Raw genomic sequence first — 14433 nt, 5'->3', positions numbered from 1 at the left:
TTCAAAACCTTTCATACGCGTACGGTAAGAGACAACATTTGCCTGCTGGTACTCTTCTTTAAACATAAACACTTTGAGGAGAACAAACTAAAAACAACAAAAGCAAAAATAAGTTAGTAAACATAAGCCGCTGTCTCATGTGAGTTTTCAGTGCAAAAATACCAGAAGCCACTTTCAGTAGAGCCCACGGGCCGTACAAAAACAAGACAACTTCTCTCTCTGGCCTGATGCAGAGGCATGAGTGTCCAGGTCAACCAAGCCCTTGGCATCGCCACCGCCACTGTCCTTACCCTGGCCAGGTCATCTCCTTCAGAAACACAGAGGTGACATAACAGGACATTAGGAGGGAGGTGGTTGGGATGAGAGGAGAGGAGAGGAGAGGAGCGGAGAGGAGCGGAGAGGAGCGGAGAGGAGCGGAGGAGAGGAGCGGAGGAGAGGAGAGGAGAGGAGAGGAGCTGAGGAGAGGAGCGGAGCGGAGAGGAGAGGAGCGGAGAGGACAGGAGAGGAGCGGAGAGGAGAGGAAAAACAAAAATATGAAGGCTACAGGAAACAGTAAAGAGCTGTAGTGAATGCAGTAAAGAGCTGTAGTGAATACAGTAAAGAGCTGTAGTGAATACAGTGTGACAGGCTTTCATGATGAACAAGGTCCACTCACCACGTGTTCCTGTCTCCTTTGCCAAACGTGCTGTAGGCCCCGTCACTATGTCTGTAGTTAAGCTGTCGCTGGTATCCTGTAAGTTGCAGTTGTACAAGAGACAGAATTATTGCAACTGTGCAAACAACAGATAGTGTATTTTGCAACCAAACTCTTCCTCCAACCGTCATCCCCAAAATCAGCTTGAGCCGCATGGTGCACACCAACAGGAAGTATTTCAGAACGACACATCCAGGAGTTGGTGGGTTACTGTATTTTGAAAGCCAATTAAACAAACAAAACCTGGTAATCACATATTTTGTACAACTGTCTTGGTAGTGGCAATTAAAACACCACACTGACCACTCTTGAGGAAGTTGGTGGCCCTCTCTCTGATGTCTGTGGTGAGCTGGCCAGTGTTGTGCAGATACTGCAGGATGTAGATGTTTGGGGAGAGGATGGCCATGTTCTGCTCTCCACAGCCATACGGCATCCTCAGGAGACCCTCCATGTTCTTCAGGGCACGACCCAAGATGTCTCCTGCAGGAGGAGGAGGAAGAGGAGAAGGAGGAAGAGGAAGAGACAAAGAAGAAGAAGAAGGAGGAGGAGGATGAGGATGAGGAAGAAGAAGAAAAAGAAGAAGAAGAGGAGGAGGAGGAGAAGGAAGAAGAAGGAGGAGGAGGAGGAGGAGGAGACAAGGAAGAAGAAGAAGAAGAAGAAGAAGAAGAAGAAGGAGAAGAAGGAGAAGAAGAGGAAGAGGAAAAAGAGGAAGAAGAAGAAGAAGAAGAGGAGGAAGAAGGAGAAGGAGAGGAAGAAGAAGAAGGAGAGGAAGAAGAAGACGAAGAAGAAAAAGAAGTGAGTGAGTGAGTGAGTGAGTGAGCGAGCAAGTGAGAGAATGAGATGTGTGGTACCCAGCACAGAGATGGAGGCTCGTGCCGATCCCTTTATGACGTCTGCTGGCAGTTCCAGCTCCACCTCCTCCGTTAGAGCGCCCCCTGGTGAGATGAAGATCAGAGTGTCATGATGAGAGTTGTGGTCTATGGAAATCACATATAGAATATGATATTGCATTTGGCACATGTGTGCAATAAGTAAGGGTTAACGTTCGGCGAGAAGGTCGCTACCGTGGAATAACAGCACGACAGAGAGAATCTTTAGACCCCGACGCGGAGCGGGTCTTGTTCTCTCTGAAGTGCTGCTATTCCACAAAGCGACCGACTCGCCGAAAGTTAACCCGCTTATTATATGGATATACTTAAATGATTCACACATGGCAGGGACATTTCTTTATTTAATGTTAAGTTTATTATAATTTTTCATGTCCTGCGGAGTGATATGAAACATTCGCTTTAGCAGTGAAAAGTCTTGTTGCCATTGACAGCGTTCTGATATAGACCAACTTGTCCTTATCTCAAATATCAGACGTGCGAACGTTGGGGAGCCCCATTGAAATGAATGGAGCATTCGACCGATGAGGTCACACCATATAATAATGAGCAATAAACCTGAAACGTTACAGGACAGTGAACATCTACTGTACAGAGATGGGTTAAGTCACTAATTTGCAAGTCTGACTCAAGCCCAAGTCACAAGTCCGCATCTCTGGTGCTGTACTCACCCTTTGGACATAGCAGCCAATTGAAGCTTTCTGTTTTCTCTGTTCCTTCAGCCTTTCTTGACCAAAAAACATAATAAAAAGAGTAAACAGTAGGGTAGGTTATGTGTTTTACGGCTACACCTCAAGACTTGTGTTAAAACATCATTAGCGTTCATTAGAGTGCCATTAGAGTACATATGATTTCCATTAGAGTATATATGATTTTCATTAGAGTACATATGATTTCCATTAGAGTGCCATTAGAGTACATGTGATTTCCTTCAACTGCATTAGCGTTATCCAAATGATATTTCACTTTTCCAGATTTGGACTCTTTTTGCTGCTTTTGCCACTCACATGTGATGAGCCACTCTTATTCTTCTCATCACAACCACAGCTGTGTGTGTGTGTGCGTGTGCGTGCGTGCGTGCGTGCGTGCGTGCGTGCGTGCGTGCGTGCGTGCGTGCGTGCGTGTGTGTGTGTGTGTGTGTGTGTGTGTGTGGGTAGATGACGGATAGGCAGCAAAAAACATTTTTTTCACAAAACATTGTTTATGAGGGAAAAAAGTATATGTCTACGTAGTGCAGCAATTAATCTTTCAAAAAATCCGAGTGGTCACAATGTTGGTCTATTCATTGATTATTTATTTACGTTGATAAAGCAATTTGCTGAAAATATGTCCTTTGGTGTGACGTTAAGAAATAAATATATTAAGTAATGTAGAAATGGCTTGATGGAGTTTTATGAACATTGCTACACTCTTCATATTTATTGCAATTTTTTAAAGTCTTAATTTAATGAGAAATTACCATTTAAGTATTTTTTTCCCATTAGATGTGAGATTATTAGAAACCTTCGAGGAAAAACAGGGATATATTTCTTTTAAATGTTCAAAATCGTCCGAATTTATACTAACTTTTCAGGGACGATAATTTGTTCTTCCCTAATGCAATATTCAGTGTTTATCAAACATATTGTTTAGCTCAAAAAAATATTTGAGCGTTTAAAACATGTCACACCGTAGGACATTCATGTCACGCTAAAGGACAGAAATGCAAAACTGAGCCAGAAACAAATATATCAACATGATTATTTTGTCTTTTGATCATAATATAATGTTGTAGTCAATATGGACCTACACTTTACACTTATAAGTCTTTGAATCGTCGATTATCAGCCTATCGTTACTCTTAATGACAGCCATGCGGTCATTGAATGTAACCTGCAGAGCTCATAAGACTCATACTGAAGTGTGACCTTGGCATGACCATCACACTTTTGTAGGTATGCTATGACTGTCACACCATTGAACCTGTAGTGTGTAGTGGCCAGTGCCTGTTTGGTATCTCAAGCTGGACAGCACATTTATGCTGTATATTGAGCTCTCCACAGCATACTTTATTCATCTATACTCCTCTATATACTCTCTCACTGATCTTTCTTTCACTGTTACCGTTATATTTTATGGTTTCAAAGCACCATTAATGACATTTTATATCATTTGACAGTATCTAAAATCAACAGCAAATATTCATCAACAATGCATCAAAGTATAAATTACAAAGGCCAATAAAGGAATAAGTAATTTGAATACACAATATTTATCTAGTCAAACAAAACAAAAAATATATATATATACTACCAGTTGTTTTAAAAGCTATTTCTCAAATATCTAGTCCATTGGTGTGACCTGTTTGTCCTTTGGTGTGATACTCCAAAGTGTCATACCATAGGACTTTTACCATCACACCATAGGACTTTTACCATCACACCATAGGACTTTTGAGCTTTTGAGTTAATTTAAAGCCATGTCGTTGCCAACTGAAATACAATTTCACCTTTGGTAAGATGCATTTTCATACATCTACATAAGAAAAAAATATGAAAAATATACACTATCGTCAAAATGTATTTTATGGCTGTCACACCAAAGGACTACAAAACTAATACATCTTGTGGTAGCAAAACATAATTGATTGACTGAAGAACTCTGAGAGAAAAATCTAAAATCCACCCTTGCCATTGGCTTCTTAAGGGTCTAAAGTCACAATTTATGTACCGCTGGAGCTTCAACAATAGATAATTATCCACAGAATTAACCAAAAATATGATGTCACACCACAGGACATTGTTTTCTGCGACAAAGTTTCATAAGTCCATACGGTCTCAGAAAAACAGGAAAAAAATTAAGCATTGCCACTTGCTAAAATAGACACATTGAAAAACATGCCAGGGTTGTTTAGACAAATGACTGAGCTTTGATTATTTATTTAAAAATGTTTTAATATGGAGAACCAGGCTTGCCTCAGTCACACCATAGGACAAATGTGACATTTGACTCAAAATTAAGTATACTTATTTAAGCTCTGGATTTATTACACATTACTTTTTTACAACAACGACATTAGTTTAATCATTTAAAGCATTGACAATTTTGAAAGCATGAATTTACTTAATTTTAAGAGCCTGCGACAGCAAAATTTACACGTCACGTCATCTACCCGTGTGTGTGTGTGTGTGTGTGTGCGCGCGCGTATGTGAGATCTGACTTGGCTAAATGTATTCTTAGGGACACTGTGTGAGATTTTTAGTTGTTTATTTCCAGAATTCATGCTGCCCATTCACTAATGTTACCTTTTTCATGAATACTTACCACCAGCATCAAATTCTAAGCATTCATTATGACTGGAAAAATTGCACTTTTCATACATGAAAAGGGGGATCTTCTCCATGGTCCGCCATTTTGAATTTCCAAAAACAGTCATTTTCGGCTGCAAAAATGACTGTACTTGGACCAGACTAGAACATATTTGTTTATTACTTCGTAACTTTCATGTAGATATCAAATTTGACAATAGGCAGCCCAGTTTCAATGAGCAGCATTGTGAGTGTCAGTTTCGATTCAATTCAAACTTTAAAGGGGTAGAGTGTTGTATAGTTGTTGTCACGCGCTTATCTTAAAACACTTGTGTACAGCTGTTGCTCATACCTTGGTCAAGATGGATGAAGATGTTCAAGATGGAGTCAAGCAGGTAAGTAGGCCGCAAGCAGGTAAGTAGCAGGTAGGCAAGCAGAGGGAGAGAGGCAATGGCAGGCAAGCAAGAGATGGTAGGCAGTGGCAGGCAGGCTGGTAGGCAAAGAGAAGGGGGAAATAGCAGGCACGCAAGCAGGTGGCACACAGTGTAGCAATCCAAATTGTTTGTTATCCAAAATAAGGTTAGTTAATCCAAGTGTAAAGGCTCAACATAAAAGGTGCCAATAAGTAAACTAAGGTATATGTTTTCAATGTTCAAAGGTTTCCAAAGATTCAAGTTTAGAGCGTGTAAGCGTGTAAGCGTGTAAGCGTGTAAGCGGTAAAAAACTATATCACTACAACACTTTCCTTTGTCTAACTGAGACTGACTACCAAGTGAGAGGCAGCCATCTTTACCTGGTCAGGTGACCCAAGGCTGTGTCAAAATAAAAGTCAAGGGCCCAAGGCCAGCAAATCTTAACCAAACTAAGAGTCTAAACTTAGGAAGCTAAATTGGCTCCAACATATCCGGCCCCTTATAGCTACCACGTACGCTATAACAAACATATTTACAACGGGGCCAATTACCAATTAATTCAACTTCTAAATTCTAAGTATTCCAATTACACTATAATGTGTGCAAGTATCAGTGTATGAATGCAGTGCAAATGGAAGCACGTGCGCATGCCACAAGTCTTTGTTCAATGTTGGTTGTTGGCCTTCACCAACAGGTAGATCTTGCTGATGGGCCTTAGGAGCTGGTTGGTTCTAGTTTGCAGTCTCACAGAACGAACAAGGCCCTTGGAGTCAGCTATGGCTTCGATGACTCTTCCCATCACCCATGAGCCTCGTGGTGCTGTAGGATCAGCTATCACTACGATGTCTCCCACACAGAAGTTGGGCCTGATGCGGGACCATTTGGATCGTTCTTGCATGAGTGGGACATATTCCTGTATCCAGCGTGTCCAGAAAAGATCTGCGATATACTGTATTTGTCGCCACCGTCTCCTGGCATACAAGTCTTCCTGTTTGAATGTTCCCGGTGGAAGCACGGGTTGGACCTTAAGCTGCAGTAGGTGATTGGGCGTCAAGGGTTCCAAGTCATTGGGGTCATTGGAAACGGTTGTCAATGGACGGCTGTTTAGGATGGATTCCACCTCGCACATCACTGTGACTAGACCTTCATCATCCAAAGACTGCTGGTTTGTGATGGAGGTTAAGACCTTTTTTACCATTCTTATTATGCGCTCCCAAATACCTCCATGGTGGGCACCGGCTGGAGGATTGAATGTCCACTTGACACCTATCTGGGTAAGGCTGCGCTCAATTTGATCCATGTTCCAAAGTTTCAGTGCATCCCGTAGCTCCTTTTCAGCAGAGATCAGATTAGTTCCATTGTCCGACCTTAATTCCTTTACTTGGCCTCTTCTGGATATGAAGCGTCTGAACGCATTCACACAGGAGTCTGTATCCATTGAGTGTGCTACTTCCAAATGGACTGCTCTGGTAGTTAAGCAAGTAAATAGCACACCGTAACGCTTTGCCATGCCACGCCCTCTTCTCACCTCTATTGGTCCAAAGTAATCCACTCCAACGTGTGAGAATGGAGGGAGGTCAGGAGTTAAGCGATCAATTGGCAGATCGGCCATCTTTTGTTCACCTGCACGTGCATAGTTTCGCCTGCAGGGGAAGCAATTGCTTACAATTTCCCTTGCAAAGGAATTTGCACAAGGAATCCAGTATTTTTTCCTTAAGCTTGCCAAAATGTGATTTCTGCCACCATGACCAACTTGCTTATGGATGTGTTGTAGCAGAAGCTCTGAGACGAAATGCCTCTTGGGCATGATAGCGGGATGTTTCTGCTCCTCTGGCATAGCCATCCTGCTCAGGCGGCCACCAACCCTCAATACACCATGGTCAAGTACCGGGTCCAGTTTGAAGATGGAGCTTTTCCTGCTGACATTCTTTCCATTGCGCAGGCATGCCATCTCCTGAGGAAATCCTTGGTTTTGGCAAAACTTCACAATTGATTCTTCTGCCTTTTCTAGGTCTTCAACAGAAAGTGCCATGGGGCCAGCCTCAACTTCCTTCAAGGTTCCCTTTCTTTTGAGGACACGTCGGGTAAGTATATTCTTTAGCTTCAAGAACCATGCAACAGCTCTTCTGAGCTTATTCCAAGTGCAGAAGTAGTTCAGTAACATGCTAGTGGGATCATGGTGACTGGCAACAGTGGCGTGAACTTCAAGTACTGCTCTTCTCAACTCTGCGTCGTCTGGTGGAATCGTAGGGTCAACAGGTGAGTTGGGCCAGTGTTTGGCCAAGTCTTTCAGGAACTTAGGACCATTGATCCAATTGTTGCCTTTCAGGAACTCTGGGGCGTTCAATCCACGCGACGCATAGTCTGCAGGGTTCAGTTTTCCAGGAACATGTTTCCACTGTGACACTTCAGACATGCCCCTGATCGCATTCACACGATTGGCAACAAATGTGTGAAATCGTCTGCTATCAGTCTTGATGTACTTTAAGACAGTCGTACTGTCTGTCCAAAACACGGATGGTTCCAGGTCCATTTTCAATTCTTCAACGAGCATCCGGTCTATACGAACGGCCAGTACTGCAGCAGTCAACTCAAGTCGTGGGATTGTCATCAACTTCAACGGTGCCACTCTAGACTTCCCCATCACAAATTTCACATGCACCTGCTCCAGATCATTGACAAACCTCAGGTAGGTAACCATGCCATATCCCACTTCACTTGCATCGCAGAAGTGGTGCAATTGTGCATGTTCAACCTTTCCAAAGTCCTTCGGTTTGAAACTGCGGGTGATGTTGAAGTCTGCGAGAGTCTCAAGGTTCTGCAGCCAACGTTTCCAAGATTGCGCCAGGGTGTTGGGTATGTCTTCGTCCCAGCTAAGGTTCAGTCGGCAAAGTTCTTGCAGCAGGTGTTTTGCTGGAAAGGTCACTGGGGCAAGAAACCCTAGCGGGTCATACATTGAACTGACCATAGACAGAATGCCTCGCCTGGTGCATGGTTGTTCTTTGAGGGCCACATGGAACTTGAAGACATCATCTTCTGCACTCCAGTGTACACCAAGGGCCCTTTCCATTGGCAGGTCTTCCAGGTCTAGGTCCAAGTCTTTCACTCCCTTAGCCCTTTCACATTCAGGAATGTGAGCCGGTTGTTACTGGACCACTTGGTGAGGTTGAAACCTCCTGCCGCACACAGAGCCTTCAGTTCCTTGTGCAGTTGAATGGCATTGGTCTCAGAGTCCACAGACTTCAGCAGATCATCCGTGTTCACTGTCTCAGCTGAGAAGCTGTCTTTGTGGTCCTCAGCAGTCCTCCTCAAGGCATAACTGGCACAACTGGCTGATGATGTTGCTCCAAAGATGTGAACAGTCATCCTGTACTCCATGAGAGGCTGAGATGTGTTGCCATCTTCCCACCACAAGAAGCGTAGAAAATCAACATGCTCTGGCGGTATCTTCACCTGGTAGTACATCTTCTCCACATCCGCAAGTATGGCTACGCTCCCATGACAGAAGCGCAGCAGGACGCCAATCAAGGAGTTTGTGAGATTTGGGCCCTTCAGGAGTTCGTCGTTGAGAGATGTTCCTTGGTAAGAGGCAGAGCAATCAAAAACCACTCGTAAGCTTCCCTTTTTAGGATGGCGTACTCCATGATGTGGAATGTACCAACATCTTGTGCTTTGCAATGCCGCTTCTTCTTTGGGTACAAGTTCAGCATGGCCAGATTTCAACATGGCGTTCATGAACGCAGTGTACTCTTCCTTAAAGATGGTGTTCCTGCCAAACTTCCTCTTCAAAGACTCTGCCCTTTGCTCTGCCATCAGACGGTTGTTGGGCATTTTGGGATCCCCTTTGAATGGCAGCGGCAATTGGTAGTGTCCATCGTGTAGTTTGACGGAGGTGTTCATTATGTCCAGGAATCTCAGATCCTCTTGAGACATTTCCTCCTTCTCATACGCACTCTCAGGAAAGTCATGGTTGTATTGCTGGACTAGGAGGTCATGTACAGCTTCCACAGAAATCCGATGGCTATAAACACATGGTTTGCCTTGCTTGTTGAGACTTGTGTGCTCGCTATGGAGGAGACCACCGACGATCCAGCCAAGCAAAGTTTTGGATGCGAACGGCGCATTGCCCTGGCTGTTTATAACCTTCCATGGCTCCATGAGTTTGGGCACATTCGTACCAATCAAGAGGTCGATGTTGGCATCAATGCTGGGCAGACGTACCTCTTTCAAATGTGGCCATTTCTCTAAATCCTTCTGCCTTGGTATGTGGTCTTTGCTCACAGGTATTGCTTGCTGCGTGTACACATCAGGCAGTCCATAGAACTTTCCTCCTTCCAAGCTGCTTACTTCTAAGCCACTGATGACAATGCTGTCAGTGGGTTTCTCCTGACCCATGGTTCGCAAAAGAATCCTATGGCGTCTTCCTCTTGCATTCAGTCGTCTTCGGAGGCTGTCAGTGCAAAATGTGGCGGAACTTCCTGGATCAAGGAATGCATAAGTCTGAACAACGTGATTGGATTTACTCAGCTTCACTTGAACAGGTACAATGGCCAATGTGCAGTGATCATCACTAGATCCAATATTTTTCTTTTCTGTTTATTGACGTTCCAGATCCACTGGCGTTTCCTTTGTGGTTTGTGACACCATCATCCATCTTCTGAATATGCAAGAGCTCTGGATGCCTTTTAGAGCAAACAGTACAAGTTAGGCGCCGTTTACAATCTTTGCTCATGTGGCCCTTTACCAAGCAGCCAAAACAGACACCTTTCTTCTTCAACATATCCACACGTTCTTCATGTGTCTTAGACAGCAATTCTTCACATGAAGTCAAGGCGTGTGTTCCATTGCAAATTGCACAAGTGCTTGTGACAGGTGTCACAGGAGGCTTGGTAGCAGCAGATTGCTGCTGGGGGACACCACTAGAGGAAGGAGCAGAAGTATTTGCCACAGCAGTTACAAAACTACCTTTGCTTTTAAATAAAAGCTTAGAATCTGATGGGGGTTTGGGCTGCATGAACTTCTTTGTGGGGAGTGGCTGTTGGATGTCACCAAAGAGGGGATCTTGCATGATCTTGGCCTGCTTTTCAATGAATGAAACAAGGTCAGTGAAAGTAGCTTTGGCCTTCTCTGTTCCAGGATATCAAATGCCTTTGACCGCCATCTTTCCCTCAACTTCAGAGGAAGCTTAGAAACGAGAAGCCTCAGGTTGGAGGGCAGACTAAGCTCCTCCATATCTTTCAGACTTTGAGTCAAGTTGCAGCATGATCGAAGAAAGAGTGCATAACTGGACAATGCCTTTCCATCTTCTGCTTTAATGCTATTCCAGCTTAAGGCTTTTTCCATATATGCATTTGTGAGCTTTATTTTGTCACCAAAGTGATACTCCAACAATCTTTTTGCTTCTGCATATCCATCATCGGCACTCATATGCAAGCAGCTTCTCACCAGTTCCTTTGATTGGCCGGAAGTGTATTGCTCCAAATAATACAAGCGGTCTGGGTTACTTATGGCCTTATTCTCTATTCCATGCACGAATGCCTGCATAAAGGGCCTAAAGTTCAGCGGTTCCCCATCAAAGACAGGTATGTCTCTAGTGGGAAGCAAAGATAACCCTTGCTGCTGAATAAAGAGATTTGCAATGTCACTTAAGCCGATACTGGTGTTTGGCTCTGTAGAGTGTGTGGTTGGATTAGCTGCTGAAGTCATGAGGGCAGGACTAGCTACTAGCACAGTGGGAGCAGAGGTAGATGCTACTACATTGGGAGTGGAGGTGGCAGCTGTAGGAGTGGAGGAAGCAGCTGCTGCAACAGCTGGAGTAAAGTTGCCAGCTGTAGGAATGGATATGGGTGCTATGCCGGCTGCATTTGAGGTGACAGCAGCAGAGACTGAAGCTGCTGTTGCAGCAGGTGGATTGGGAGTGGCAGCTGTGGGCTGAGGTGGATATGAAGGTAGTTGGTAGGAGAGCTGTGTTTGTCTTTGTGCTGTAAGCACCTGAAGAGGAGTCTTGGGGACAGCTTGTATATGAACATATTCCACTGAAGTATCTGGATCCAAATAAGTTTCCTTTACACTTTTTCCATGTGCTTCCAGATAAGAATTCATGCCATCCATGGGTAGGGCTGGGTATCGTTTTGTTTTTTTCGATACGGTGCCAATTTCGATACTTTGGTTTCGATACCGGTGCTTTTCGATACTGTTTTTCGATACCTGTTGTTTTGAAGTTAATCTCATTATGAAGAACCCATAAGATCACCAAATTCTAAATTTTCACAAGTAGTATTGTGCATACGGTGAGTGCATTTCAGTCATCTTAAAGAATGTTATTACAGATTACTCAATATATATCTTCAGTTCAAATGAAATATAGAAGATGATTTCTAAGTAGCCTAGGTGTTGAGTAAGTAGGCAGGAGTACAGTTGGATGACAGTTAGCTCAGCAATCAATGAGTAGCCTACTTCAATTGCTATGTAGCCTACTATTGTCATAATCTCGAGGCAAACCTAGGCTAGGGCTATTGTTATTTCACAAATTATTACTAGATAGCCTATTGCAGCAAATATTCACGTGGTTACTAATTTTCCACCAAAACCCAAATCAGCCATGTAAATTATTTAGTAATCTCAACTCCATAGAGCAAAAGAGCATTAGACACATACACACTTCCAGGTGCAGGTTGCTCTCTCTCTCTCTCTCTCTCTCTCTCTCTCTCTCTCTCTCTCTCTCTAGAAGCTTCTGCGTATTTGCTTTTGAATTCACGTAGCTACACGCTCTCCTTCACCTGACCGCTTGACTCACTCATACATAACCTGCAGATTGGGAAGACCAGACATCCCAATGAAAGTCCAATAAGTCTCCCTGATATTTGATAGTGGTTCTCCGATGCCCGCGAGTCAGATAAAGCATTCCTGATTTTAGACTATGCAAGTTCGCGTTTTTTCAATTGCCAATGCGGGAAAGAGGAATATAATGACTCGTGCGTCATGCGTGGGGTACTTGAAATAGATTACGTGCACTTCGTAGGGCGCCCTGCAAAAGTCCTGGGTAAAAAAAAGCAGGCAGTTATATACAGACTGGACGACAGAAAGGGCATTGACAAACAATGTAACACTAATTTGTAAATGTGTTGGTCGGGGTGTCCGGGGTTGATAAGCAGCTCCCTGTAATAAGTTTTTGGAACTTGGGATGTCTGGGAGACGCTATCTTAACGCTGTCTTAACGCATCGCATGGAAGGGATGTCGAGTGGGTCTTTTAGCGTTGCCCTCCGCGGGAACACGTTTCAAATCTCCGCACTTTATTAAACCTCTTAGCGATCGCCCATTGATTCTTATCAAAACTACAGTAGCCGTGCGCAAGTGGAGAGGAGAGTGCACACTCAAGGAGGTTTTAAACGACAGCATCAGACGAAGATTGGCGCGACGGTAGTTCTACCACTATTATCATGACTGCACAAACACACACGTATTCGTTGGACAAAAGGGTTGTTGAACATGTTTCAAAATTAACACCTCAGCACAACACAGGACTCTGCTGATTGAGCCGCGCCCGCGCCAGGCACTGCCTGAAGAGACAAACAGGGCAGCAGCGCATATAGGCCTAATCTTCTATAGAGTTCAAGAAACACTTACTAACAAATACAAATTCATTTCAAACAATAATATTTTTAATGTCCATTCGTCCATGGCTTGTAAATTTCAGCGCAGCGCAGCTTTCGGCTCTTAGCCTTGATTTGGTGCGTTAATGTTTCGCCAAGTCGTGTTGCCGTCTTTCGCAGGGACAGCTTTGTCACAAATGGAGCATCTGGCTCTATTTGTGTCCAGTCACACGAGCAAACCACACTTTAGATCTCAGCAAGTCTATCAGGGCTGCAACTAGCTACAACTGCAACTACAACTAACTGCAACTAGCTACAACTAAGTTCGCCTACAACATATCCTCACCAACTGTCAGCTGTTCGAGTAAACAAACGCTAGTACTTTTCGAATGAATGAAATGTCTCGTGCTCGTCCCGCCCACCCAGGTCCTTCGAAGCCAATCACAAATGACAATTTCACCGGACTACATGGCTATTGGTTCACAGATTTACTATTGACACAGGGACTGTTGAAACGCACAAAAGGTATCGAAATAAGGCACCGTTTTTTTGTTTTGTTTTGATATTCGATACTATGTGGCTTTTCGGTCGGTGCCAGGACCGGACCGAAATTCGGTACGCAGCCCTATCCATGGGTTCCGATCGACAAACAGAGCGTGCCTTAGTTTCCATTTCTTTTTCATAATTCTCCAGAACTTTCACTTTTGCATCTGCTGCAGCAATGTCAGTGTCTAGTGCATTCTGTTCTATTTCACTTTGCAATTGTATCCTCTGCCGCTCAAGAGCTTGCTTCTTCTTATACAATAACAAACTGGAATAACAATCTTATTCCAGTTCTAACAACAAAACGAGGTCTCTTGAGGACACGCATACATTCCCCCAAGACGGCAAGCATGGGAAATCTCAGACTTGTCCCAAAAAAACTCACTACCACAGTGGAAATGCCTCCAATGCTCAATGCTAAATTAGCTTTACAGAATAGTAGATCTCTAAGGAACAAGCCTTTTGTTGTCAATGAGTTTATCTGTACCCACAACCTTGATTTTTTATTTTTAACTGAAACATGGCTGGAAAAATCCACTAGCTCTATCACACTTATAGAAGCAACTCCGTCACACTTTAATTTCATTAGTACAGAAAGGCAGAATAAACAGGGAGGGGGGATAGCAATTATTTTCAAGGCACTGTTTCAATGTCAAAAGACATCACTAGGTGAATTTTCATCTTTTGAATACTTAGCTGCAGTTCTAAAATGTTCTTCTGACATACTGTTATTGACTATTTACAGACCTCCAAGACTTTCTGCACCACTCTTCTTAGAGGAATTTGGTGAGCTGTTGTCGAATGTTTGTGTGAACTATGATAGCTTGTTTATAGCAGGCGATTTTAATTTTTACGTGGACGACTTAGAGAATGTCTATGCTAAGGAATTTTTAAGTCTTATTGACATTTTTAGCCTCACACAGCATGTAACAGGACCAACACACAACCAAGGTCACACTTTAGACCTAATAATAACAAAAGGCCTTAATGCTTGTGCTAGTGTCAAAGACTATGGC

General features: G+C 43.5%; 2 protein-coding genes across 2 annotated transcripts; both read right to left on the bottom strand.

Annotated features, from left to right (window-relative positions):
- Window positions 1-300: 300 nt before the first annotated feature.
- On the bottom strand, window positions 301-2234 carry LOC134442227 (alpha-2-macroglobulin-like). The gene is made up of 5 exons (XM_063192477.1): window positions 2210-2234; window positions 1546-1671; window positions 998-1174; window positions 656-731; window positions 301-307 (listed from the first exon to the last, which is right to left on the bottom strand). Exons 1-5 carry the CDS (start codon window positions 2232-2234, stop codon window positions 301-303), a joined length of 411 nt encoding a protein of 136 aa, XP_063048547.1.
- A 3711-nt stretch (window positions 2235-5945) lies between these two features.
- On the bottom strand, window positions 5946-8381 carry LOC134442226 (uncharacterized). The gene has a single exon (XM_063192476.1). It carries the CDS (start codon window positions 8349-8351, stop codon window positions 5946-5948), a length of 2406 nt encoding a protein of 801 aa, XP_063048546.1. The 5' UTR covers window positions 8352-8381.
- Window positions 8382-14433: the final 6052 nt, after the last annotated feature.

The sequence above is a fragment of the Engraulis encrasicolus genome, unplaced genomic scaffold, assembly GCF_034702125.1.
Source record: "Engraulis encrasicolus isolate BLACKSEA-1 unplaced genomic scaffold, IST_EnEncr_1.0 scaffold_129_np1212, whole genome shotgun sequence".
In the NCBI taxonomy this organism is placed as follows: Eukaryota; Metazoa; Chordata; class Actinopteri; order Clupeiformes; family Engraulidae; genus Engraulis; species Engraulis encrasicolus.
This window is presented reverse-complemented; position numbering and strand designations above follow the sequence as displayed.